A 23939-nucleotide genomic window follows, 5' to 3' on the forward strand; every position below is an offset into this window, starting at 1 on the left:
GCCTCCACCTGCTCCCCGAGTGTGCGAGGCTCCGCCTGTGCCTCCGTCTTTCCTGTCTACAGGCGTTTCCGCGCCTCTTCCTGCCATGTGTTGGAAGATAGCGTTTGCGCGCTGCATTCCTCGCGATGTCGGTACACTCTGCCCAGCACGCGCAAGAGATATTCCCACACATTTCGCGATTTTCCTCTCTTCATAGATGTCTCTAGGGCCCGGGCAAGAGCTCGGAGGGCAACCAAGCCCAGAAGTCTCTGTTCCTCTGGCCTTTTTGTCTCTTTGCCGTCTCTTTTCGGCCCACTTCTGTTTCTCTCTGTCGCTTGCTCTTCCTGTTTCCTGACCCTCTGTGTCTCTCCCTTTCGCTCGATCTGTTTTTCCCACCTCTGTCGGTCGGCTTTTCTGTGTCATGGCGGCCAGCTCCTATCCGCAAGCATCTGGCTTTCTCTCCCTTTTGTCTTCCGAGGCGAAAGAAAGAGATCTGCCGCGTTCTCTACAGCGTTCCTGCGCTGGCGGCTGAGGCATGCGAAGCACAAACGCTCGCTCTATCTCCCTGTGCTGCGGAGTGCCTTCTAAATGCGAGCAGGGTCAGAGTGGCAGGTTGCCGCCCTCGCGAAAACGCTCTCTGCACAGCTGATGAAATGAGAAAAAAACGTTGAAAACACCGGAAACAGAGAGGAGCCTTAAGCAGCTGTTCGGACAGTAGTAAAGCTTTGCGCTGGGCAGAGGACTGGGGAACCGATTCGAACCCTCGCCGGCTGTCTCTCTCTTCTAATCGCTCTCTCGTCTTCTTCGTCCGAACCTCCTTTGGAGGTTTCCTCTTTGTCTCTTTTTGCTTCTTATTCCTTCTGTGTTCCTCTCGTTCTCTTCCGTGATGGCAGCGATTCACAGAGGCGCATGCACGCAGAGAAACAACAGTCCTCTCTCCTTCCGAAACCACCCCACCACCGGCAACTGGTGCCTCTCCGCTCCAAGGGTAGGGCAGCGAAACCGCGCGAGCAATGGAAACCGGTTAAAGCAGCTAAATGGGTTGGTTTTCAATACCCTACGACATTAAGGCTATTCCGCTTCGGTCACAAGGAAGAAAAAGAGATGGACGGCTCAGAAAGGATCCCTTGTGGAAGAAACGAGAGACCAAGCAAGAGAGGCAGAGCGAAGAAGACAGAGACGACGGAAGAGAGAGAAAAGAAGAAACGGAGAGAAAAACAAAGAGAGAGAGAAGGCGAGAGAAAGAGAGGAAGGTAAAGGAAGAAGGACGAGACACAGAGACAAAATCAGGCACCGCGAGACGAAGCCGAGAACCCATTTGCATCTGTTTCCGAGGTTCGTTCCTTTCCGAGAGGAGATGGATCAAGCTTGAAAGAAATACACAAAAACAGAAGCGGCCCATTCGTCGTTTTCCACTTCCCCTCTCTTTTTTCACGGGAAAAGGGGAAAGAGACAAAACGGAGAGAAAGGTGGGAGAGGACGAAAATGAACGGGGCGCGAAAATGGCGAGAACAGAGAAGAAAGAAGCACAAACAAAAGCGCAACGGAAAAGAAACAAACGTGTGCCTCCTTTCCGCCAGCGTTTCAGCCTTCCATCTGCACGTCTCCGTTCTCTCAGCTTCCGTCTCCGTTCTCCCTGTCTCTCTCTTCTTTGTTAAATGATTTTGTCTTTCGATTGCCGCCATCGAGAAGTCCGACACTCCCGCCTCACGCTGTCTAGACACTGGAGACACCGCAAGTCAGCAAAATGCTCTGCACGGCAGCCTTCCCTGTTTCCCGTCTCGCGAGAGCTGAACAGAAGACGCGCCACAAACGAGTTGAGAGATCTCTTCTGTGCGCTCGAAACAGACATGCAACTTCCAACAGACACACGTCTCTGAATTTCTGCTTGCACTTCGCAATTTATGTACACGGGTTACCACAAATACGTGTGTGTAGATATGCATCTATAAATATACATATATACATATATATATATATATATATATATATATTTGTAGCTACTGGTGTTAACGTATCAACATGCAGGCGCAATTCTTGTACACCCACAACCATGTTTCTACACACACATCCGCCCACAAGCACATATACATACACCCATGCATCTCTCTCTCTCTATATATATATATATATATTGATATCTGTGTGTGTATTGTACGTTGGTGTTGAGATAGCTGTGTGGGTCGAGTCCTTTGGAGCCTCTGTTTTTCGCGTTTTTTGTTTTTCCACGCACAGCTCCTCACCTGTTTTCCTGGTCTTGTCTGGCCGGTTCAGTTCGTTTTTTACGAAGACTTCGAGTCCGTCTTCTCTGCGCAAAATCTTCAGGAGGCGCACACCTGCCTCCTGCCGCCCCTCGAGACGCACCTCCGGCGCCAGCGCCGCCAGGGCCGTCCGAACAGCGCAGACTGCCGGGAACTCGTCGGCAGAGTAGACGACCACGAACGCGCCCGAGAACGCGCAGCGGGGCGGTCGGTCTATATTCGGAGACCCGCTCGGCGCCGAAGGAAAGCAGAGACCAGAGAGACGCGCGGCGTCGTCATGGAGACAAGTGGCCAGCGCGGAGACCCATGACGGTGCATGCGCCGCTCTGCCTCGACTTCGCAGGACAGTGTGTCGAAGCACGCCAGGCAATTCCAGAGGAAAGAAAGACGACGAAGAAGAGGAAGAAGAGGGAGGCGAAGACGAGGAAGGAGAAGAGGGAGACGAGGAAGAGAGAGGCTGCATTTGTCGCACCGCATTTTGGAGGATGCATGTGCGTGGGAGGTGAGCAGCGTTCGTTGTGATGGTGAGGGGGGCGGTGGGAACGCCTGAGATTGCAGGCTGCGGCGCGTAGGAAGGCAGAGAAAGAGGAAGAAAGAGAGCGCGATGTTTGTAGAGAGGGTACCGCCGGGGCAAAGGATTGTGGGCCATGCGCCACGGGAAGATGCGCGGGATCGGGCGTCTCGGCTCCACTCGAGATTTCCTGAAGAAAGACAAGGACACACATTCGATGATCATTTCGCATTTGTCCGGTTGAAAACGAAGCATGTGGAGCACGAAACAAAGCACAGGGGAACAGGGGAACAGTTTTCCACGTCTTTTGAGAAAAGCGGAAGAAGAGACAGGTCCACGTGTGTGGACAAGAGACAGGTGAGGAGAGACACCAGAGGAGACGGAGGGAGACCGGGCTGTCGTTGACAAATACGAGAACGCTGAAAAAGCACAGGAGGAAAGGGTTGCATCTCACTGAGAGGGGACCGTTGAAAGGTGAGAGGGACAGAGAAAAGGAGACAAAGAAGGCATGTATTTTTTGGGAAGAAGATGCCTCTTTCGGCGAGGCGTGCTCGAGACGCACACAGTCTGGAGAAACAGAGAGATTGAGGTAGCGAGAGAAAAAGTAGAAAGGCGAGAGAAAAAGGACAGAAGCGAGAGAAAAAGGACAGAAGCGAGAGAAACTCTGGTCTGCGAGCTTCGCAGACGGCGCATCTGGAAGAGAGAGAGACGAGGAGGAGAGAAGAACGGGAAGAGCCATATCGAGGAGAGAGGTCGGTTTGTCGCGGTTTTGGCCGAAGCGTGAAGCGTGAAACGACTGTTTTTCGCGTGTTTTCTCTCCTCGTTCCCCTCGACGGTTTCCGATCTCTCCGGGAGGGAACGCCACCCTTTTCCGAGAGAAGCAGAAGAAAGGAGACTTACGGTGGGAGGCGCATGAAGGCTCGCCACTCCGCGCGATTTTTGAAGGAGACAAAACGCGAGAAGGAAGCAAGAGGCCAGAGGCGGTCTCTCGCGGTTTCGGCGACGGAGAGACAGGCAGGAGGGCGAGGCGAGAAACTCAAAGAGGCAGAGGAACTGTCAGGCACGTCCGAGAGAGACAGCGAAGCAGAAGACGCAGAAGGAGAAGATCGACAAGGCGAAGAGGACAGGGCGGTTACACTAGTTACTCGATAGCAGCAGGAAGGAGACAAGGAGGGTGAAGGAGGAAGAGAGGGAGAAGAGAGAGAAGAAAGGAAAGAGCGAGAAGAAAAAGAAGAGATCGATGCATGCAAAGAGGAGAGAGATGGACGGAGAGAGGATTCGAGACGCAGTGGAGAGCGCACCGAAGGAGAACGAAGACGAGAGGCGACCAGGCTTTTGTTGAGGAGGCAGCGAGCCTCCAGACCCCCCCCTGCCATGTTTTACAAAAAGTGAAAGCAAAAAGACAAAGAACATAAAACACAGAGAAAAAGAAGAAGGGAAAGAGAAGGGGAAAGCGACAGGGAAAGGGAAAGCGAAAGGGAAAAAGAGGAGAGGCAGGAGAACCACAGGGCGGGTTGGCCTGTGTCGTTAAGAACTCCGATCACAGACACACAGACCCACACCCGCCGGAAAAAGCGCATGCCATTAACGGAGCAGATGGAAAGAGAGGACGGAAAAGGAAAAAGAAGTGGAACTGGGCATTGCTGCCTCGCACGGCTCTTTTTATGCGGCACAGAGGAGCATCTCGGGCGCATGCTGGGAAAGTCGATGGTTCGCCTTCGCTGTCTGCGACTCGCACACGCATTTCCCGACTGTGTCGCAGCATCTACGCGATCTCTCTCTCTCTCGCTCTTGTGCTCTTTTCTCTCTCCTCTCTACATTTTGTAGACACATTTAAGTGCACGCCTTCGAGAGCCTCCATCTTCCCCGCTCCTCCTCTCTTCTCTCTTTCCCCCTCTGTCTCCTGATGCTCGTCTTTCTGCTTTCCTCTCTCCCTTGCCTGTTTGCGTTCTCTCGCGTGCTGTGCACGACTTGGGCTTCCGCAGCGCACCTATTCGTGCCCTTTTGAGTGCGGAGAAGGCGAAGTTGACTCTGTCTCTTGAGGTCTTGCCGCTTCCTTCTCGCTCCGTCGTTCTGCCCAGTTCGCGCTTTCCTCATTGCCGCCTTTCCGCGCAGATCGACCGCCGCGAAAAGCTCGTCTTCCCATGGCCTTCTCGTCGCCGCCGAGTCCCGGCCTCGCCAGCCAGGCTCAGGCGCTCTGGGCGATGCTGGACGACCTCGCTGAATCCGACCCCGAAAGATATCAACGCTTCATTCAGCAGCAACTGCATGCAGCCAGAGGCAATCAACCCTCGTCCTCTTCTTCCGCTTCTTCCTCTTCTTCCTCATCTTCCTCTTCCTCCTCTTCCTCCTCTTCTTCCTCTTCTTCCGCTTCTTCCTCTTCTTCTGGTGAATCCCTTAGGGTGGAGAGAGAAGAAGGGTGCGAGAATGCCGTGGCCGAGTCGGCTTCTTCGACTTCGTCGGGCGCGGCTCGTTCAGTGCCGCCCTTCCGCCCGCGCCCGGGGTTTGTGATTCGCACGCAGCTGAACATTCTCCCGGCGAAACGCGGAGAAAGCGACGGCGCGCTCGCCTCGCTCCCTGCGAACCCCCCGCAGTTGATTGTCGAGCTTCGAGAAGGCTCTCAGGCGGCCAGCAAGGCGATCTCGCGCGAAACTGCCAAAGAGACGCGGGAAATCTCAGAGTCGCTCGAGTACTTTGTGAACGTCTGTTCCTCGCCGCTGGTCAAGGCGCCGACGCGCAAACACCCCCCCGGAGGTGTATGTACGCTGCCGGAGCAGCTGGACGACGCGTTTGTGCCGATCAGTGTCGGTGTGCGCCGCTTTTTGCAGAAAAAGGAGAAACCGAACTCATCTGTGGAACAAAGTGCGGATTCTATGGGACTGGAGAAGAAACAGGCCAAGCCGCGTGCTGTGCCGCTGTTCCTCGACGAAGAAGAGGCTCGCCTCGCCAGCGGCGCGAGGGAGGAAGAGACACCTGAGACCGTGCAGGTGAAGAGCGCTCGAGTTTGCGTCGACGTCTGTGTGCACCCTCTCGTGGTGAAGAGATGCCAAACGGACCTCCGCTTCAAGTTCTACTTCGCCTCGGTCTGTCTGAATCGGCTGCTGCCTCTCGAGCAGCTTTTGCTTCTCCAGAGGAAATACGCGAACGGCCGGCAAGACCCTGTCGATGCGTTCTCTGTCTCCGCCTCTGCCGCTTCTCCCTTCTCTCCGGCGTCAGCCTCGTGGGCGGAGAGAGGGCGAGAAGCGCCTGACGCTGGACGGTCTTCTCTCTCCTCGCTGCTTCAAATCGTTGAAAGCGACTCTCTCGCAGAAGTGCAGCCTGCGGAAGACGCCGCAGGTTTCTTCGGAAAGAGAGAGACTGAAATCCTCGAGAACATCGCGGCACACGCCGCCGTCACGGGCGCGGATCCTGGGCAGTTAGCTCGCCGCGCAGGGGAAATTGCCGTCGCGCCGCACTCGATACGCTTTCCGAAACTCCTCTACAAGGGCGGAAAGGAAGCGTGTCTCCATTCTCTCCAGTCCGAGTGCGTCGGAGACACTCCAAGAGACAGCCGCGAGAACGCGCCGAAAGAGGCCCAGGCCAAGGCGGCAAGCGCGCAGAGTGGTCTTCGTGGCGAAGAGCAGACAAGAGAGAAGAAGACAGGAGAGGAGCCGAGTGCAAGAGATGAAGAGAGCGAAGGCGGAGAGGGACGCGTGAGGGTCGGGGTCATCATCCCCTCGGCCGCGGAGGTAGAGCGTTTCCGAGAGGAAATGAAGAGGCTGGAGGAGAAACGGAGGCGAGAAGAGCAGGGAGGCGAGCCGGAAAGCGACCTGATTGCGGCGGCTCTGCTGGCGAGGGAGGAAGCGACGAAGAAGGCGGCGAATCGAGGCTCGAACAGCGGCTCCAGACAGCACGGCCGCCAGGCAGGCGCGCCGCAGCCCCCGTTGATTCAAGTGATCGCAGAGGAGGCATTTCCAGCTGAGAAAGAAGAGAGACAGGGAGGCGAAAACGCGAAACACCAAACAGAGACACAGGAGAAAACAGAGGACGGACAAAAAGGCGACGGGAAGACAGGGGAGGAGGAAACGAAACAAGAGGTGGATGTCTTCTTCATGCAACAGGTCACCACGCGTCGCCTTCGTCCTCCAGAGCCACCTCAGTCTTCTTCAGTCCCTCCTTCTCAACCTTGTTCCTCGTCAGTATCGTCTTCTTCATCTTCGTCGCCTGGTTCATCATCCTCTTCATCTTCTTCTTCATCTGCCTCTTCTCTTTCCATTGTCGAGGCGGAGGATGGCGTTGCTGCGACCGTTGCGGCGCCTCCGTTGTGGCGCGTGGTGCATCGCAAGCCTCGACCTCGAGGAGACGAGGAAAGCGAGGCTGGGACGGCACAGAACAGTGAAGGCAGGGAGATTTGCATTTTCTTTTCTCTTCCCGTGGATCCTGCAAGTCTCGAAGTCACTGGAAGCGAGAGAGAAATCGAAGTGACAGGACGCCTCCTCCCAGCTGCTCCAGATGCGATGCACGCCGAGGGAGCGGCAGGCCGTGCTGAGCCTTTCTGCATTCGCATTCCACTGCCTTACGCAGTCGATCCTGAGAAGGTAGGCACACGAGAAAGATATATGCGTACATTTGGATGTTAGCGTGCGTCCATGCATTTCTCCACTTATGTCCTTATGTATCTACACATGTATACATCTACTTACCCAGGTACACATGCGCCTGTATATTGCGAGATGTCTGTAGGGACGGCGGCAGATGCGAAACACAGGCGCTGGGACTGCAAAGATGAGTTCATGCGTATATATGTGTACGCGCGGGGGGAACGAGCGTTTTTGTCGTTTGTGGAGGCGAGAGAGGAGGCAGGGAAGACCGGAGAACGCAAGCGAAGCGGCGGAGACGCCTGGGAAGCAACGGGGGCGTTTACGTCTGCTCAACACACTCGCGGTGCTCTTCTGTCTCTGTGGGGTGTCGGCGAGATGCGCCGAGCTGCAGTGAAGGCCTCGCGTCAATGTGACGTTGTTTGCGGGTTTCTCTTGCAGGTCGATGCGCGCCTGAAGAAGAAGAAAAACCTCCTCACGCTGCTTTGTCGGCCGATGGAGGCATAGGCCAGAGCAAGGCAAAATTTAAAAGACGAAGGACACGGTCAAGAAGAAGAAGAGGGTGAAGAAAGAGGAGAAGAATGAAGAAAGAGAAGGAAAAGTATGCGATGAAGGAGCATGAGGAGACGCAGAAGAGAACGGTGGAGAAGGGGAAGGCGAAGATGAAAAAGGTAGAGGAGGAGAAGAGTGAGAGGAAGAGGAATGAGAAGACGGAGATGAAAAGGGTGGCAAGGACGAGGACGGGCAGAGAACGAAGGAGGCAAACCCCGCGGATAACTCGAGCAACGCTGGGGGGGTGGGGGGGGGGTGTGATATGCTCCACGGGGATAGAGCCTCGGGAGTGAAAGGGAAAAAGAGAGGGAAAACGAGATGTGTTCTGCGGGGAAGCTAACAGATCGTCTTGTTGCAAGGCTTCGTCGACTGGCTTTTTTTTTAGTCTTTTTAATCCAGAAAACAACACTGTCATGAAGCTCTGCGTCGTTGCTCCGTTTCTCCCGATCAGTGTAACTTCCGAATCGGTTTTTTCTTGTATTTCCAAGAAGCCAAGATTCCGCTATCGCTACAACACGTCGATCCTACCTCTCTCTCGTCTCTCTCTTCTCTCGCTTCTGTCTTCTCTCTTTGTCTCTCTTTGCGTTTCTCTTTCTTCTTTCGTTTCCGTCCTCTCCGCTGCTTTTTCCGTTGTTTCTCGTCTTTCGGCTAGTTCTCGGCAGAGCCTCTCTCGCTTTGCGTCTTTACAATGAACTGGGAGGAGTCCACCGAAGGGTGCGTTTTGCCTCCTTCAAAGATCGACGCAGCCTTTGTTTTCAGCCTCAGTGAGGGTTTGCATGCGAGACACTTTCGAATCTCGAGGGGGACGGCCGACGGTTAGTTGCATGTTCCTGGGGAGTCGTGACGCACCTGCACGGGCAGCAGCCTTACGCGCAGCTCTGAGTGTTTGTTCCGCCATTCACTTTTAGAGGTAGTGTTGATACTTGGTTATATATATTTGAGACCCTACCTTCCCGGCTAAACATCCCTTTCTTTTGAAACACAGTTCCCTTCTCGCCGTTAGTATGATCTCAAAGTACGCGAGTCGTTATAGTGCAGGCAGGAGCATTGCGCGCCATCGCCTCGGCCGTATGGCACGGAAAACGCCTCTTAGGAGCCGCTTCAAGTCAATGGAGCTCTGTGGCATCATGGCGCAGCGCCAGTGTGCATATTTTCTACGTCGAAACAAATCTGTATACACCTATCTGTATCTCTATACCTGCAAATATATCTATACATTTATGCCTACTCATCTAGCTTTGTATCGTTTGTTGAGTATATCTCCTCTTTGTTTCTCATTACATATATGTATATACATTTGTGGCGGCAGTTGCAGAAAGAGCTGGAGAGCCAGAGCAAGCTCTCTCTCTATATATATATATATATATATATATGTGAATATATATAAGTAGATATTGTCTCTGTACAAATGATACGCGATCCAGAACTGTATAACTCAAATCGAATAAACAGAGACATTATAGTACCTATATATATATATATGTGTCTTTGTGAAATGATAAATAGGGGCGAGCCATGTCGCGCCTTGAGGCTTGGCGAGTCTGCTAACAGTCCTTATTTTCTCCTCCAAGGAATGCGCATTCACGCATAGCGGAGACCTACTTGTTCAATCCCGATTCATTTTTTGACAATCAATTTAAGTACTAAAATTTAAGTGAAAATCTATTGATCGTGCGGCGTCGGCTGAGACTCCACACCGAAAACGGAGCAAGACTCGGAAACCCATTCGAAAAAAGGCACTGCACATGCACCACTTCTGCAAACATCGCACCCAGCGTCGAAGAGAAATATTTTTTTTTAATCGAAACCATCGGCGCCTGCCAACAAAAATCACGGCCACAGAGAATGAATGTGATAACCATGATCTATATATACATGTATCACCTATATATATATATATATATATATACTTGTACTTTATAAGCAAATGCATCTACTCACAAGGACTTCCATATGTACACACCTATACTCATATACCTACATTCGTACCTGCATATATATATATATATATATATATATATATATTCATATATAATTATATATAATCATATCTATATATGTATACGTTCATATATAACTATATATAACCATATATATATATATATATATATATATATATATATATATATATATTCATATATAATTATATAAATACATATTGATATACAATTATATATAAGCATATGTATATATAGATATACGTATTCATATATATATATATATACCTACTGATAGATCAGTAGATATAGTCATATATATCTTCATATATGATTATATATAATTAAATATAATTATATATGATGGGGAGTCGCTGACGCCCCAATCGCTGTGTCATGGATATTTGCTGTTGGAATCGCTCTGTCATGGATATTTGCTGTTCGTTTTATTTCTCTGCAGACTGCGAAGAAGTTGCAGAATTTTTGCTTTGAGAACCTGTCGCATAAGCACTGCCCCAGTCACGAGACCTACACCTCGAGGGACAGGTGTTAGAAACCGCGTTTTCTTCTTCACGTGGAAGTCTACATCTCCCACTAGAACAGCCCCTAACTGTCGCGCTTTTCTGCCTCTCGACTCCCCTCCTCGCTCTCTCTCCAGTTCGCGTCTCTCGCCGCTCTCGCCGCTCTTGCCGATCTCGCCGCTCTCGTCTCCTTTCTGCGCCTTCCTCTCTTGTGCCTCTCTCACACTTGCATTCGCACACTTTTCTCCGTTCGCTTCTCCTCTTGCCTGTGCCGTCTCTGGGACTTCATCCCTTCCTTTCTCTCTGGTTTCTTCTGGAGCTGCGTGTTGGCCTTCTCCGACTCGCTCGCTTCGTGCGTCGCTCGCGTGACTCGCGGCGTTCTCGCTCTCTTTCAGCAGAGCGCAGGGACGACCCTTTGCGCGGCTCGCCTTGTCGGAAACACTCACGCCGACGTCGATCACGGCGGCGTTGCGGCGGACGCTGTCGGCAGAGATAAGATTTGGGGAGCCTGAGAACGGAAGCAAAGAGACAGCTGCAAGCCGGATGTCTCAACCGAAAACGCGGGTCTCTAGGGGAGACCGCGGAGGGGCAGTGAAGTCGCCTCAGAGTGTTTGTGCGTGGAGGACTGGAAGCGCAGCGGAGTCGCTGGAACTTTTTTCGATGTTCCTGCGCATTTCACTCAAAGCCGCGGAGTGTTTGGCGCGCGCCGGGAGCGTGTGGCACAGAAGAAACATGAGACAGGCAAAAAAACGGGGCGGACACGGACGGAGACACCGCGGCCGCAAGAAGCAAAAAACCACGGGAGAACCGAGACTTGCGTACAGGCGAGGAGCAGTATATCAGAGCAGGCATGTGCAGAAACGGGCAGGAAAACCTCACCAGACAACGAAGACACTGGAAGCGAATCGACGCTGGAGAGGAAGAACGGAACGCATGAAAAGACGAAAGAACACGAAGGCGTCCACAAGATCAACGTTGCACGTGCACAATCGGCTTTCCTTCTTCTCTGTCGCTCTGTGCTCTGCTCTGTGCTCTCGCGAGTCTCTCCTGGTCTCTCTATTTCTGTTCTTTTCTCTGAGTTGTCTCACCAGCGGCCGCGATAATGACGTCTGAACGCTTGAGGATTTCGCCCAGCTGCTTCGTGCGGCTGTGACACAATGTCACTGTCGCTTGCTCCTGCAGGAGAAGGAGAGCAATCGCCTGGCCAACGCGAGGGCTCGCCCCGACGACGGCCGCGGAGGCGCCAGGGAGCGGAATCTTCCACCTGAGAGGAGACAGTTCGCGGAAGAACGCAAACGAGAGAGGACAGAAATGGCGAAGACGGAGGGGCGGGGAAACCTACGAAACGCGCGCAACGAGGCGGAGACCTAAACCAAGAGAGCGCAAAAGAGGGACCAGAGAGCGTGGAGAGAAGGCGAAAGCTGAGAACAGGCGACTGGGAAGAGACCCAGCACTCAGGCGCAAAAACTCGACGGGAGATGTCGGCAGGGTGAAAAGGCACCAGAGAAGATTCGTCGAAAAAAACGAGCACGAAGGTGGGAGAGGCGCGCAGAACGAGAAGCGCACAGAAAGACAGACGCAAAGAAAGAGAGGCGCAAAGACAAACCACGGTGACAAACACACAGAAAACACAATTACCGACGACGACCGAGAAGCAGATGAAGAAGATAGACGAAAGGAACAGACGGTGGGGAAAGACAAGATATAAAGAAGACGAGGAACACAAATTCCGGTAGATGGCAGCAAAGAAGAAGGTCAAAAGAAACTCAGGATTGCTCTTTGCGTCCGGATTGTCCGGGTGGTTCTCCTTTCTCCTGTTTGCTCTGTTTTCAGCCTTGCGTTTGTTTCTTTTCTCACGCTTTCAGGATCTCCAGCACTGCTAGGGCGACGCACGGCACTGCGAAAGGCACGACGCAGTCTGGGGCCTCGTCCTCGAGTTCTCTGAGGACGTTCTTGAGGTGTCTTCTTATTTCGCTCCTCTTTTCACGGATGCGTGCTCGCTTCCTCTCTTCTACACCCGTTTCCGTCTGCCCATCTTCTGGCCTGCTCTTCCTTCCACTTGTCGCCTCGTCACAGCTTTGAGTCAAACCATCACCTTCCTCCCCCTCTTTGCCTTCTTCTTTTCCTTCTTCGTTTCCGTTTCCCTCCTCATTCGTTTCCTGTTGGTCTGGCTTCTCTGATTCGTCTCCGGGGCGTGTCGCTGCGCGTTCGGTGTCTCGGGTTTTCCGTTCTCTGTGCGCGTCGCCGCCTGCGTGGCCACGCGTTGCCAGCGAGAACGCGAGATTGAGAGAGCTGAGGCAGGCACCGCCGCCACGTCTCTGGGGCGACGGCCGCCTTCTCTGCTTCTGCCTTTCCGCCTGAACGTCGCCATTGCTCCGTAATTCTCGGCGCACATGCAATCGACGTCTTTTTGAGGGCAAAGCGCCTGCAACGCCTGCGCGAGAAAGCCCTGTGGATCTTCGCCCGCGTCAGCCCGTTCATCTCCGCTGTCTTCCCCGAGACTTCCAGAAGACCAAGAGCGATGCAAAGATGAAGATGAAGAGAAGGAAGGAGAGACAGCACAGGAGCAGAAAGAAGCAAAAGAGGGAGAAGACGAAGAAACAGAGGAAGCAGGCGGGAGAGAGGAATCTGGAGACGACACACAAGTTGAGGGTGAGGCAGCCTGCCGAGAGGTTCGGTCGAAGGGGGAGAGGATAATAACGGCGTCGACTTCGGGTGACGCACCTAGACATCGAAGGTGATCTCTCAAATTGCGGAGAGATATGGAACCTGCATGCATGCAAACCAAACTCGACAAGAAATCAGCGAGTCGCGGACCGGAAAGAACTTTTGAAGCTTCAGTCTTTGGGCGCCGAGGACAGTTCTTCCGTAAGAGGTGCTGCGCCTTTCCTTGGCGGAGCAGATCTAACGGCGAAAGGAACGAACTCCGACATTTTCAGCACACGCAAGGAAAACAGAATTGAACTTCTGGGAAACCAGGGGACGTGTTGACTCGAAAGACGGCGAGTAGAAACCAGCGAGGACTGGGCGGAAAGAGGAGTTTCTAAAGCAAGACACCGAACATGCAAAGCACAAGGTATCGCGCGATCTTTTGGCTCTGAACTCTGGAAAGGTCTACTGACCGTCCAACTCGAGTAGGGACAGACGAACACCAGACGCTTCAGCCGCTCTCTTCTGGGACCGGAGAAAGGAGACTCCTGCATCTTCCTTTCCAGCAGTCACCGCCACCAGGTGGGGGGGGGCCTTGACTCTCTCTAAAAAGGCGTCCCAGAATCCTTCTTCTTTGTCTCGGCTCGCTGCATTTCCTTCTGCTTTCCCCGGCGGCGCGTGTGCTGCTCCCTCCTGGCCTTCTTCAGTAATGTCTTTCGTGTTGTCTTCGCCAGTCTTGACTCCTTCTGGAGCTCTTGCCTCAGAAGAGGGCTTGGAATTCACACTCGAAGAAGACCAGCGAGGCGGTGGGGGGCAAGAGGAGACAGAAGACAGAGAAGAAGAGACATGAGAAGAGGACGAGACAGAACACGATGACGAAGGAGAAGACAGCACAGAAGCACGAGAAGACTGACGCAAGGCTTGTTGCTCCCCAAGTTGGCGGAGGGCGAGGACACCCCTGTGGACTTTTTCGAGGACGCTCTGAGCGATTTCTATGCATGTGGCAATCCGCGGCTCTTCCGGCGTCTCTTTCCTCGAGCGCCTTTCTTCTGTCGCGCGAGAGGCGTCCATCTGTTCTCGCGTGTCGCCCCCGGCCGACTCTTCCATTCCGTAGCGAGAACAGGAGGCAGCGCGAGGGACCTCCTCCAGCAAGACGGCAGAGGTGAAAGACTCAGCCGTCGAGCGGGTGACTCTTCTCAGAACGCATTGAAAGAAGCTCCAAAGCCGACGAGTCGCAATTCCACAAAAAACCCTCAAGAGTGCCGCCCCTCTCGACGAGGCGAGTGATCCTTCTGTTCCCGGCCATGCACAGAGTTTCTCCCGGCGTCGCGAAAGGCCGATCGACGGTTCGAGAGGCGCGGGAAGAACACGAAGATTGGGAGAGAGCAAGCAAAAAATGGTGGGGGGGCTTGGTCGTGAGGAGAAAACGTGCAGGCGGAGAGAAGAGGGAGAAAGGAGGAAACTTGGAACATCGCGGAGTCGCTCGTGTGCAGAACGAAGTTTGTAAGTTTCTCCAAGGCAGGCCGGAAGAGCCTCGGGTCTCTCTGCTCTCTCCCTTCAATCTGGCGATTGCTCCTCTGGGCGTCGACACTCCCCTCCAATACACTGTCGGTCCGCGCGAGGGGCCCTACAGAGTCGGCGGCTTTTTTCGCACATCCCTGAAGACGTACGGAAACGCCTCGCAGCCACGGAGGAAGCCAACTCGTGAAAGCGGAAAGAAGTCGACAAGAAAAAGCGGGGAAACGTGCCAGGCCGGGACTCGCAAGACGGGCGTGTGCATGTATGCGCCTCAACCTTCTCGCTCAAAGCGACACAACGCCCGCAGATTAAAGACTCTCGTGGGTTTACAAGGTCGTATGAGGCGTCTCGCCGTTTAAAAAAAGGTGGGCAACGATCCGAGACACGACGGGGAGAAAAAACAGAAAGGAAAGATCCGGAAATATCGGAGCGACCGAGCGGCGTTCTCTCCACTTGTCTTCTACTCCGCGCGTTGTCTCGTCGATCGGCAACGAACCCCCCCGTTTCTGCACGAGACGCGTCCCTCCTTGCTGCGGCTCGAGCAAGACCGCAAGTGAACGCGGACGGTGAGCGGGGTCGGCAAAAGAAACGAGAGGGAGGAGTCCTTTGCAGAAACAGAGAAAATCCGCAGAAAAGGCGGCGAGTGCCAGCTGCAAGCGCTCCCTTTCGATTTTCGCGTTTCCACAAAAAACCTCTCCCTCCGAAAAGTGTCCGTACAGGCGAAAGCGGGACGAAGCACACGCCGGTTCAGTCGGTCGCTTGCCTTCTCTGTGGCGGACTGGCCTCGAGTTGAGCGTTTTTTCCCTCTGGTGCCCGCGAGGGGCGTTGCATTTTGGCGGCTTACTCTTTCTGCTTGTTGTGGGCGATTTTTTGCGCGAGTTTGCTTTCCACTGGAGCAGACGCGCGCCTCTTTTGACTGATTAGCGGGCGCAACGACACCAGCGGTCTGGGGACTCGCCGCGAACAGCTGCCGAAACGGGCGGGAACACATCAGATATTATAAAAAGCAGTGGGAAGGGGAAGAGCCGTTTCAAAAGATTCATTCAAAAAGCGCCGTTATAGCGGAGGTGAAAAATCGCCCAACAAAAAGAGCGAGGCCTCGTAGCGTTCTCTGTGTGTCCCCCGTCTCTCTGTATGTGTAGTTTTCTCCCGCTCCCCTTCCGCCAGCCGCGGGAGCTCTCTTTCACCTTGCTCTCGACGGGTTCAGGTGCGGCGACGCATAGGCCAGTGGAGCATTCGGCTTTTTCCTTCTTTTGTGTCTTTTCAGAGCTCTTTCCGCGGTTCAGTGTTCGAAAAACGCGCGCTCGGTTTCCTGGTGACGCCGAAGTCTGGGGCGCCGCCTGCCTCTCGCTTTCTAGCCCTTGCTTTCTGGCTCTTGCTTTCGAGTGAGAGCGAGACAGAACTGCTGCGTGCACCAGTCAATGAGCAATGCAAGAGCCGCTTCGTCCTCCGCCTTTCGTCCTCTTTCTGCCTCAGAAATATTGTTCTTGAGAGACAGAGAAGGCGCTGTGTTCCCCCGGTGTCGCCTCGGGATCGAGCAGGAGCTGTCTTGAGGAGTTACGGCGAGCCGTCTCCCAAAAGGCGAGGCGTCTCCGCCGTCGCCGCTGGCGAGTTTGGTTGTACACGCAAAAGATAGGGCGTGGAAACGGTGAAGGGGACCCTGCGTGCCAGGCAGAGGCCTTTCCACTGTTTCTTTTCTCGTTCCGTCGTTTCGCGCCTTCCCCCCCCCGTTCGTTCTCCGAGAGCTGGACTGCCGCTGCCTTCGTCGGCCGAGACAAACCATCGGCATATCGAGGCATGGCAAAATTCGGCGTTTCCTCGAAGTGTCCGCACTTCTTCCTGCTCCGCCTTTCCGGTTCTGTCTCCCTTTTGCCTCTCTTCTCCCCTCACGCCAGGTCTTCCCCTTTGGCCTTCTGTGCTGCCGCGCCTAGCCTCGCTGTCTTGCCTCCCCTCTCCTCCGCTTGGAGGTTTCCTCCTTTGCTCCTCGTCGCCTTCTTGCCACACAATGAAGTCCGCCGAGAGCGGGCAAGCGGTGCGCCTGGCGAGTCTCCGAGCCGGCGGTGTCTCCAGCCGCTCTCAATCGTCTCCTGGTCGCGGCCGCAGTGTGACGCGGATCTCTCCCCAGACACGCCTGGAGGAAGAAACAGGCCGTAGCCACTCTTGCCTCTCTGGCGCGAGCGCGCACCCCGATACCGTGCATGTACCTGACAGCAAACTCCTAACGGCATTCTCTCCTTTGTCGTCGCTCTCTCTCGCCGTTTCTCTCGCTTCGTGCTCCGGCGAGAAGCACCGGCAAGAAACTCCGGTTTTCCGCCAACGTCTTTCTTCGGCATCTACTTCTTCTGTTACAATCCCTCGACAGACAAACACTTCACTGGATGGCGGCTTGGCTGATTCAGCTTCGTTCACTTCCTCGACGCGTCCGGGGAGTCAGAAAGACAATCTTGTCCTTCCTCCTCGTCCCCCTCCTCTCTTGGCTCCCGCTGCTTCAACGTGTGCATCTCCGTCTTTTCGCTTTTCGCTCTCCTCTTGTTCCCCGTCTTCTGGCCTATCTTCCACTTCACTTGCTTTCCCTGCTTTACCGTCTTCTTCTCTTTCCACGCAGGACGCCCGACATGCTCATGTCTCGGACTCTTATCTCGCGATTTCTCTCCACCTCTGTCAGGAGGCGGCGGCGACTGCCCTCGTCCCAACGTTTGCCCGCGAAAGTGCGGGGCGAAACGAAGAAGCGGGCGAGAGGTCAAGTGTCGAAAAAGAAGGAGGCAGTCTGCCAAGCGCACCGCCGGACCTCCCTGCGCAGCTCTCTGCGCGGCAAGCTTCACATCCTCCAGGTGTATGTACACCTCGCGAAAGGCGAGGAGACACAGACGACACAGACGCAGCTCGCGGTGCGCGTCTCCGCTTCTCCTCCAGCGGCATCTTCGGAGCGTTTCGAGAGCAAGGGAAGTCGCAAAAGCGCCCCATCCGTCGTCGAGTCTGGCCGCGACCGCGGAAGGCTCAGGCGACGAGGCGCGCGGCGTCCTCGGCGCATGCAAACGACCAGACAAGTGGGAAGAAAGAGCCTTCCCCTGCCCCCTATCCGGCGTCGGCTCTCTCGAGCCCTGCGGATCTCGGCACCTCTGGCAGCTCTTCTCTCTCGCATTCGGTCTCTGAGCGGAGCAAACCGGTTCGCGTTGGAGAAGTGTCCCTGACGCCTCGCCAAAGACTCACTGGCCGCTCACATGTGACGGCCGAGGAAACGCCTTTTTCTGGGCTGAATGCGGCCCTTTCTGGGCATTCGCCCGACTGGGCGCCCGCCCCTCAGGAGCGCACGGCTTCGGCTGTACATACACTTCACGTGCCGATGCCTAGCAGCCGACACGCGAACCGTGTTTCGTCGCCGAGCACCCATCTCCGCAGTCCGCTCTCTCGCATGTCCTCGACTCCCTCGGCGACCTCGGCTTCTCCCGCGTCGCGCCGAGGCAGCCGGAGACGGTCTCCGTCGAACTCCAGCCCCCCCCCTTCCGTGTCGCCCTCGCAGTTTTTGGATTTTCTCTTTGTCTCTGCATCGCCGGTCACCCCCCACGAGTCTGCGCGCCGCGCTGCGCACCATGACTCTGCCTTGCGTCCTGACTCGCAAGCTTTTGCGGAGGAGAGACAAGGAAGAGCTCTCCGAGGCCAGCCAGGCTCAGCGGTCCGTCATGCACAGGGTCAAGGCGCCTCTGTCTCTCCAGCACACGCCGACAGAGACGTCGCGTGGGCGTGGCTGCCTCCCGCGTCTTCTGGCGAGCACCCTGCCGCTTGGCTAGCCAGAAGACACGGCTCCTCAATCCGGCACGGGAGTCTGGGCGCGCCCCGCGTGGGCGAGACCGGACGCCCGTCTCTGTTGCCTGTAGCTTGTTCAAGCCTTCCCCGTTCCCGGTCGGGGGGCTATCCCTTGCGGCGTCGAACCTCGGCGCGTTCGTCGTTCAGCGCGCCGTACACACTCCCGGACTCGCTGCAGCATGCGGCCCTCTGGGGGAGAGCCGGACGTCCTTTCGACGAGCGAACCGAGGGCGTGGCGCTTGGGCGGAGAGGCACTGAGGGCGGCAGGCGACGCAGTGCGTGTCCCTCCGAGCGAGGCAGCCTGAAGCGGGGCTCGGCAGTGGCTGATCCAGAGCGGCGAGATTTGGGGACCCTGGGGGAGACGAGTCGTGGCGACAGAGACGCATCCTTCTCCGTGCCCTACGGCCTGCGCCGTCAGTCCAGTGCGAGGGCCTCGACGCTGGAGCGCGTGCGGCAGGCCTGCGGGGAGGCGCTGAAAGAAGATCTTGCGCGACTCCTCGCGCAGGGGAGCCACGCCGATGAGCCTGTGGGTACACTGGACGCCTGCTGGCAGCGCGTCCTTTCCTGTGGCGGCAGCACTCTCTGCGGGGCGAGTGTGGGGCAGACCCGCACGGGCGCGCGGCTCCGAGAGATTGCAGAATCGATCGCATGCGGGGGAATCGAGGAAGCGACGTGGAAACAGGCGTTGCGAAACGGGGACGAGGACTCGAAAGCCACCCTAGGAGACAGCGACTCGAAGCGAGCGATTCGCCAGAGAGGTAGGGGCGAGCGGGAAACAAAGGCACGAGCCGTCAGTTTTTTTTTGAGCCTGTACATGGAAACGTCTCCCAGAGGCTCCTGTGTCGGGGTAACGGGGCGTTGCGCTCGCTGGCGAGTCTATTGTGGTGATACCTTGTGTTCAGCAGAGTGCTCGCAGTCTAAATTCACCGCATAACTTTGGTGTTTTTCAGTTACACAGTATCACACCTAACATAACGAACCGAGTCGGCGGGAGGAAACTCTGGGGTTCAAGGCGAGCCTGCGTTTTGTGCTTTCCCCCCCCCCCCCCCCGTTTTCCCGTCTATGCCACAATCCCGTGTCTGTTTCGCTTCTAATCCCTTTCAGCAGTTCCTCCTGTTCCCACTCCCGCCTGGGGCCGCTGTCCTCGCCTCTCCTGTGCTCTTCGAGTGCTCAACTGTCTCCCCTCCTTTGCTGTCGCTTCGCCTTTGCTGTCTCCACTGGTCAGGGATTACATACTCTACCCCTCTGCAGTGGGGTTAGCAGCATCTAGTGTTGATGTCCAACAGACGCTTTGCTGTCTGTGCAGAGGAGAAGTACCGCGGATTTCTCTGCTTCGTCGTGACGGTCGGCGTGTTGCTATGCGCGGTTGCCGCGGGAACCATTGCCGGCGTCATCATGGCCTCCTCGACGCTCAGTCCCTCCGGCGCGCTGCTCCGCGTCACCTTCTCTTTGCCTGCAGCGCCGGAGGAGAGAGAGGAAGCCTTCAGAGACGATGCGCGCCCGCGCAGAGCCTGGGAAGGAGAGACAGGAGGCAAAGGGGAGACAGGGCCTCGCGAGGCAGAGCCCTCTCGTTACTCGCCAGTGGATGACTCGATCCTCAGTCTGAACTCTCTGGTGCTTCTCGTTCCGCCTTCAGGAGCGGAAAAAGCGGGCGTTGCTGGAGTCCTCACAGGCGGATTTGTCGTGACCCTCGTTGTACACAACCAAGGTGAGGGACAGGGAGAAAGACAGCAAGATCAAGGTAAAAGCGGGGGGGAAAGCGGCAACAAAGACGGGAGCGCGCCGGCACATGCAGAGAGAGAGTCGGGCGCCTCGTGGGAGAGGTGAGCAGCTGCCTGCCGCGCCGGGACGCGGCCGTCGAGCTAGAGGCGAGCCGCAGGGGCTCGCAGACAGAGCGCAGCAGAGGGGGGACAGAGAGAAGAGAAAGACGGAACGAAACGGCCGGGACACGAAAAGCCATGCGACGCGTGGGCGCGTTCGAAGGTCACCGGTTGGGAAGAAAAAGGACAGAGCGGAAGAGGAGAGTCGATGAGGCAGTCAGAGTGGAGAGGAGCAGACGCCAAAGAAGAAAGGGAAAGAGAAGACTACAGAAGAAAAGGGACAAAGAAGGAGGCTCTTCAGAAATGCTTAAAATAATCCTGTCTCAGATGTATCACTCCCAGTACGCTGGTACTGCTAGCATCTGAGTTGTATTCTCTCTGCCGCTAAAACGCATTATAACGGGAAGCATGCAGACGCCTAGAACAGAACCTATATTTGGAGTCACCTAAATATCCGTGTCGTCACGCCTCCAGCGACTCGGCGTCTGCTTTCCTCGCAGGGATCAAGGCGAACTTCTCAGCGCTGCTGGAACTCTCGTACCTTCCCGCGAACGCCATCGGGCAAGCCGCCTCGTCGGTCTGTTTCACGCCTCAAGACCCCAGTGTTCCTTCCCGGCCTGCGTCCAGTGAGGCTGCGCTGCGCCGCCTGTCGCTCTCTGCGGCTTTCAGCGCCTTCGTCGCTCTGAATCGCGCGTCGCCCGACGCCGTCGATGCAGGCTCCGCGGTGGCCAGCCAGTGTCGAGTCATTTGGGAGTCCTTTGCTTCTTCTTCGTTTCTTCTCCCCCTCACCATCTCCGAAGGCTCTCGCGAGATTCAGCCCGGAGGCCCCGCCCTTCGCCAGGTCGTCTTGGACGCTGGTTTCAGTCGGAGTCTGAAAACGCTCCTTACTCGCGCAGACGCAGAAGGCGTCGACGCACCGCCCACAGACGCACCAGGCGCTTCCGCAGCGCCAGGTGCCGTCCAGCCTCCTTCTCCTCTTCCTTCTTCTCCTCTCCCTTTTTCTCCCGCTTTTTCGCCTTCTTCTTCTCTTTTTTCTTCTCTGTCTTCGTCTCCGTCTTCTTCTGCTCGTCCGTCTTTTTCGTTTCGGCAGGGGGAGGGGAATCGCGCGAGGCACGGTGTGCCTGCTTCGCCTCGAAGCGACTACGCTCTAGCGGTGACGCCTTGGCTGGACTGGACTGGCCTGGAGCGCGGTTACAACGAAGTGGTCTTGGCCGTCAACTTGAATCGGCAAATCGGCGTGGCGGAGGCGTCTTTTTTCGACGCCCTCCAGCGCGACTGCGCCGACTTGGGCCGCGTCTACCTCGCAGTGTCCATGAAAGGCGTCATTCGCAGAACCGCCCTGCAAACCGGAGACCCAGAGAACTGGTGGACCGTCGCGTTCCGCCTTCCTTGCACGCGCGTCGAGGGAAACCGTCCCGCCCCTGCGGCGACCCCTGCGGACGGAGCTGGCGGAGCCGGATCCGCTGGGTCCGGTGTCTCCTCCTCGCTCCTGGCGGAGGCGCAAGCGCGGAACTCCACGGAGAGACTCCCGGACGCGGGAGCGTCTGTCGCGAAGATGAAGAACGCGCGCACCTCCCAAGCGCAGGGTTCTGTCCCCCCTCGGAACGGAGAACAGACGGACCGAGTCGACAGCGAAAGAGAGGAGAGGAGACAAAAAGCAGCAAGCAAAGAAACCGGAGGAACAGGAGAGAGAAGTGCAGCGAGGGTGACAGGAGGTAGAGGTGAGGAAGGAGGGAGACGCGCAGGGGCTTCTCAAGAGGCGAGGGAGAGAGCGGAAGCGTCAAGTGCCTGGCCACCGAGCCTTTTCGTGTATGGCGCTGTGCTGGGCGAAAACCGAAAGAGGTACAAGGCGGTCCTAGGCGACGTTCTTCTTCGATGGATGAAGAGGTTCCCCACGTGCACGCATGTGATCCAGAGCCTCGCAGCAGAATCGGGAGTAGAGCTCGCACTACCAACCGTCATCCACTAAACCGCGGCTCTCCAGAAACACGCAAATGCGAGACGGGTGTGCAGCTGCGTCCACAGAGACACAGCGAGGGAGCGAGCGACAAAGCGAGATACACCCGACACGCACCTGAAGCTACAAAGGGCGAGAGAGATAGACCCTGATAGAGAGGCAGAGAGGGGTGGAGAACTATCGAAAGCATAGCGAGACATAGGGAGTAAGAAGTGGAGAGAGCGCGAGAGATAGAGAGTCAGACGAAGCGAAAGAGGTGACTCTTGTAGGGAGATACGGACACACACAGACAGGGATACCGAGGCGTAACGGAAAAAGAGCAGCCGAGATGCCTGTCAGCCGCCGCCCCCCTGACTATACGTATGTGTTGAGTACAAGCTAACCAGAGAGAAGAAAACGGAAATCGATAGCCGTCACTTCCGAAAAGTGGAGGCTGCTGTGAGAGGTACAAGTGCTGTTCTTGTCTGCTGAGTACGTGTGGTGTGTGCGGTTCATTCCTTCGCTGAAGAGGCCGCATTTTCTCTCCTGTTCTCTTGCTTTTCGCTTTGTCATTCTCGCTTCCACGTCGGCTGCTTAGAGCCCTCGTTCCTGAGAAAAACAGATGTGCCTGGAGGTTCATCCCTCGTCTGCATGTGTTGGGTTTTCTACCGTGTGTTAATCTCTCTGTCGTTCCACGTCTTCCAGCAGAAAGCGAGAGGGAGATTGTTTTCCCGTCAGGAACACCGCTCTGTTCTTTTCGCCACAGAAAAGGGTTGTGGTAGCTGAGGAATCAGACGCCCGGAAACGGTTAAAGGATTTTTACTTTGTTTGACCATTTTTCGTCCGCATTTTTTCCGGCGCCTACACCCAGCCCTCTGATGCTCGCACGCTTGGTGCCGCATTGTGGCGCGCAAGGGAATTCGCTGTGACATCACTCGCTTCGCCAACGTTTCTGGTTTGCCTCCTCGCTCTTCTTTTCTCAGAGGTGTTCTTCCTTTCCCCGTCTCGCTCCTCCCAACCCAGCCGCGGCTGGCGAGAGAAAGAACAGCCGGGTGAACGCCGTGTCCGGGGCTGTGCCTCGGATTTTCGGAGTTTCAGACCAAGAACCCGAGTCGTGAAACTTTCCTCTCAGCGTGGTGAAGAGAGGAGATCGAGTCAAACACAGCTGCTCTTTACAGTCGTTCTTCTTCTCTGTGCATTCTGTCTCGCGTCTCTCTCTCTCTGAAGCCACTGCGCCCGCGTGGGGCGTTTGGAGGCGGAGTCTCCAGATATGTGTGTATGTGTAGGCGGGGGTCTCTGCGTGTGGGCTTGGACCTTCTCGAAAGTTTTTCGGTCTCGAGGAAAAAGAAACGATGCATGGAGGCTTTCTTCGGGGCAACACCGTACAGGGATGGTAGTGGAAAGACGCCGACAGCGACTTGCAGCTTCTTTAGGTTGTTGCCCGTGGGAGAGGCAGAGAACAGCTGCAGGAGTAGCAGAAGCAGTCACCCGCGCTCTCGCCACACTTGTCGTTTTCGCCGTCACCAAAACGCTTAAAGACGCAAAAGCTAACAGCGCGAGCTAGTGGAGTACTCTCGTTTTTCCGTCGCGCATTAGATCCCAGGCATGGCTAACTGACCTGGAAATGCACCCTAATTGTTTCAGTATGCCTTACTCTCTCTGCATATATAAATATATATGTATGTGTATCTCCTCCCATATGCGTAGATGCCACATATGCAAATGTGATAGAGAGCGAGAGAGAAGTGAATGAAACGATGTGTACAACAGCGAAGAAAGAAAAGGGTTTTTCCTAGCGAGTGACGGGGAGAGAGATAAAAGTGGCCAGAAGAGCGATCGCTACATTCAGGCTGACGGCTATAGAGAGCCTGTGA

At 55.5% G+C, this 23939-nt stretch overlaps 4 protein-coding genes across 4 annotated transcripts; 2 read left to right on the forward strand and 2 right to left on the reverse strand.

The window, feature by feature from the left end:
• Positions 1-1695: 1695 nt before the first annotated feature.
• NCLIV_029440 (conserved hypothetical protein) lies at positions 1696-4127 on the reverse strand (the record flags this gene model as incomplete). Its single annotated transcript, XM_003883140.1, has 3 exons — positions 1696-1769; positions 2223-2941; positions 3652-4127. 3 exons carry the CDS (start codon positions 4125-4127, stop codon positions 1696-1698), a joined length of 1269 nt encoding a protein of 422 aa, XP_003883189.1.
• A 768-nt stretch (positions 4128-4895) lies between these two features.
• NCLIV_029460 (conserved hypothetical protein) lies at positions 4896-7835 on the forward strand (the record flags this gene model as incomplete). The annotated part of the gene is made up of 2 exons (XM_003883141.1): positions 4896-7328; positions 7770-7835. The coding sequence occupies 2 exons, from the start codon at positions 4896-4898 to the stop codon at positions 7833-7835; spliced, it is 2499 nt and encodes an 832-aa protein (XP_003883190.1).
• A 2406-nt stretch (positions 7836-10241) lies between these two features.
• NCLIV_029470 (GI23694, related) lies at positions 10242-14094 on the reverse strand (the record flags this gene model as incomplete). Its single annotated transcript, XM_003883142.1, has 5 exons — positions 10242-10846; positions 11427-11602; positions 12196-12586; positions 13063-13107; positions 13461-14094. 5 exons carry the CDS (start codon positions 14092-14094, stop codon positions 10242-10244), a joined length of 1851 nt encoding a protein of 616 aa, XP_003883191.1.
• A 2416-nt stretch (positions 14095-16510) lies between these two features.
• Positions 16511-22098, forward strand: NCLIV_029480 (conserved hypothetical protein; the record flags this gene model as incomplete). Its single annotated transcript, XM_003883143.1, has 4 exons — positions 16511-16537; positions 17171-19067; positions 19616-20050; positions 20630-22098. 4 exons carry the CDS (start codon positions 16511-16513, stop codon positions 22096-22098), a joined length of 3828 nt encoding a protein of 1275 aa, XP_003883192.1.
• Between the last annotated feature and the right edge of the window lie 1841 nt (positions 22099-23939).

Source organism: Neospora caninum, chromosome VIIb, assembly GCF_000208865.1.
Source record: "Neospora caninum Liverpool complete genome, chromosome VIIb".
Classification (NCBI taxonomy): Eukaryota; Apicomplexa; class Conoidasida; order Eucoccidiorida; family Sarcocystidae; genus Neospora; species Neospora caninum.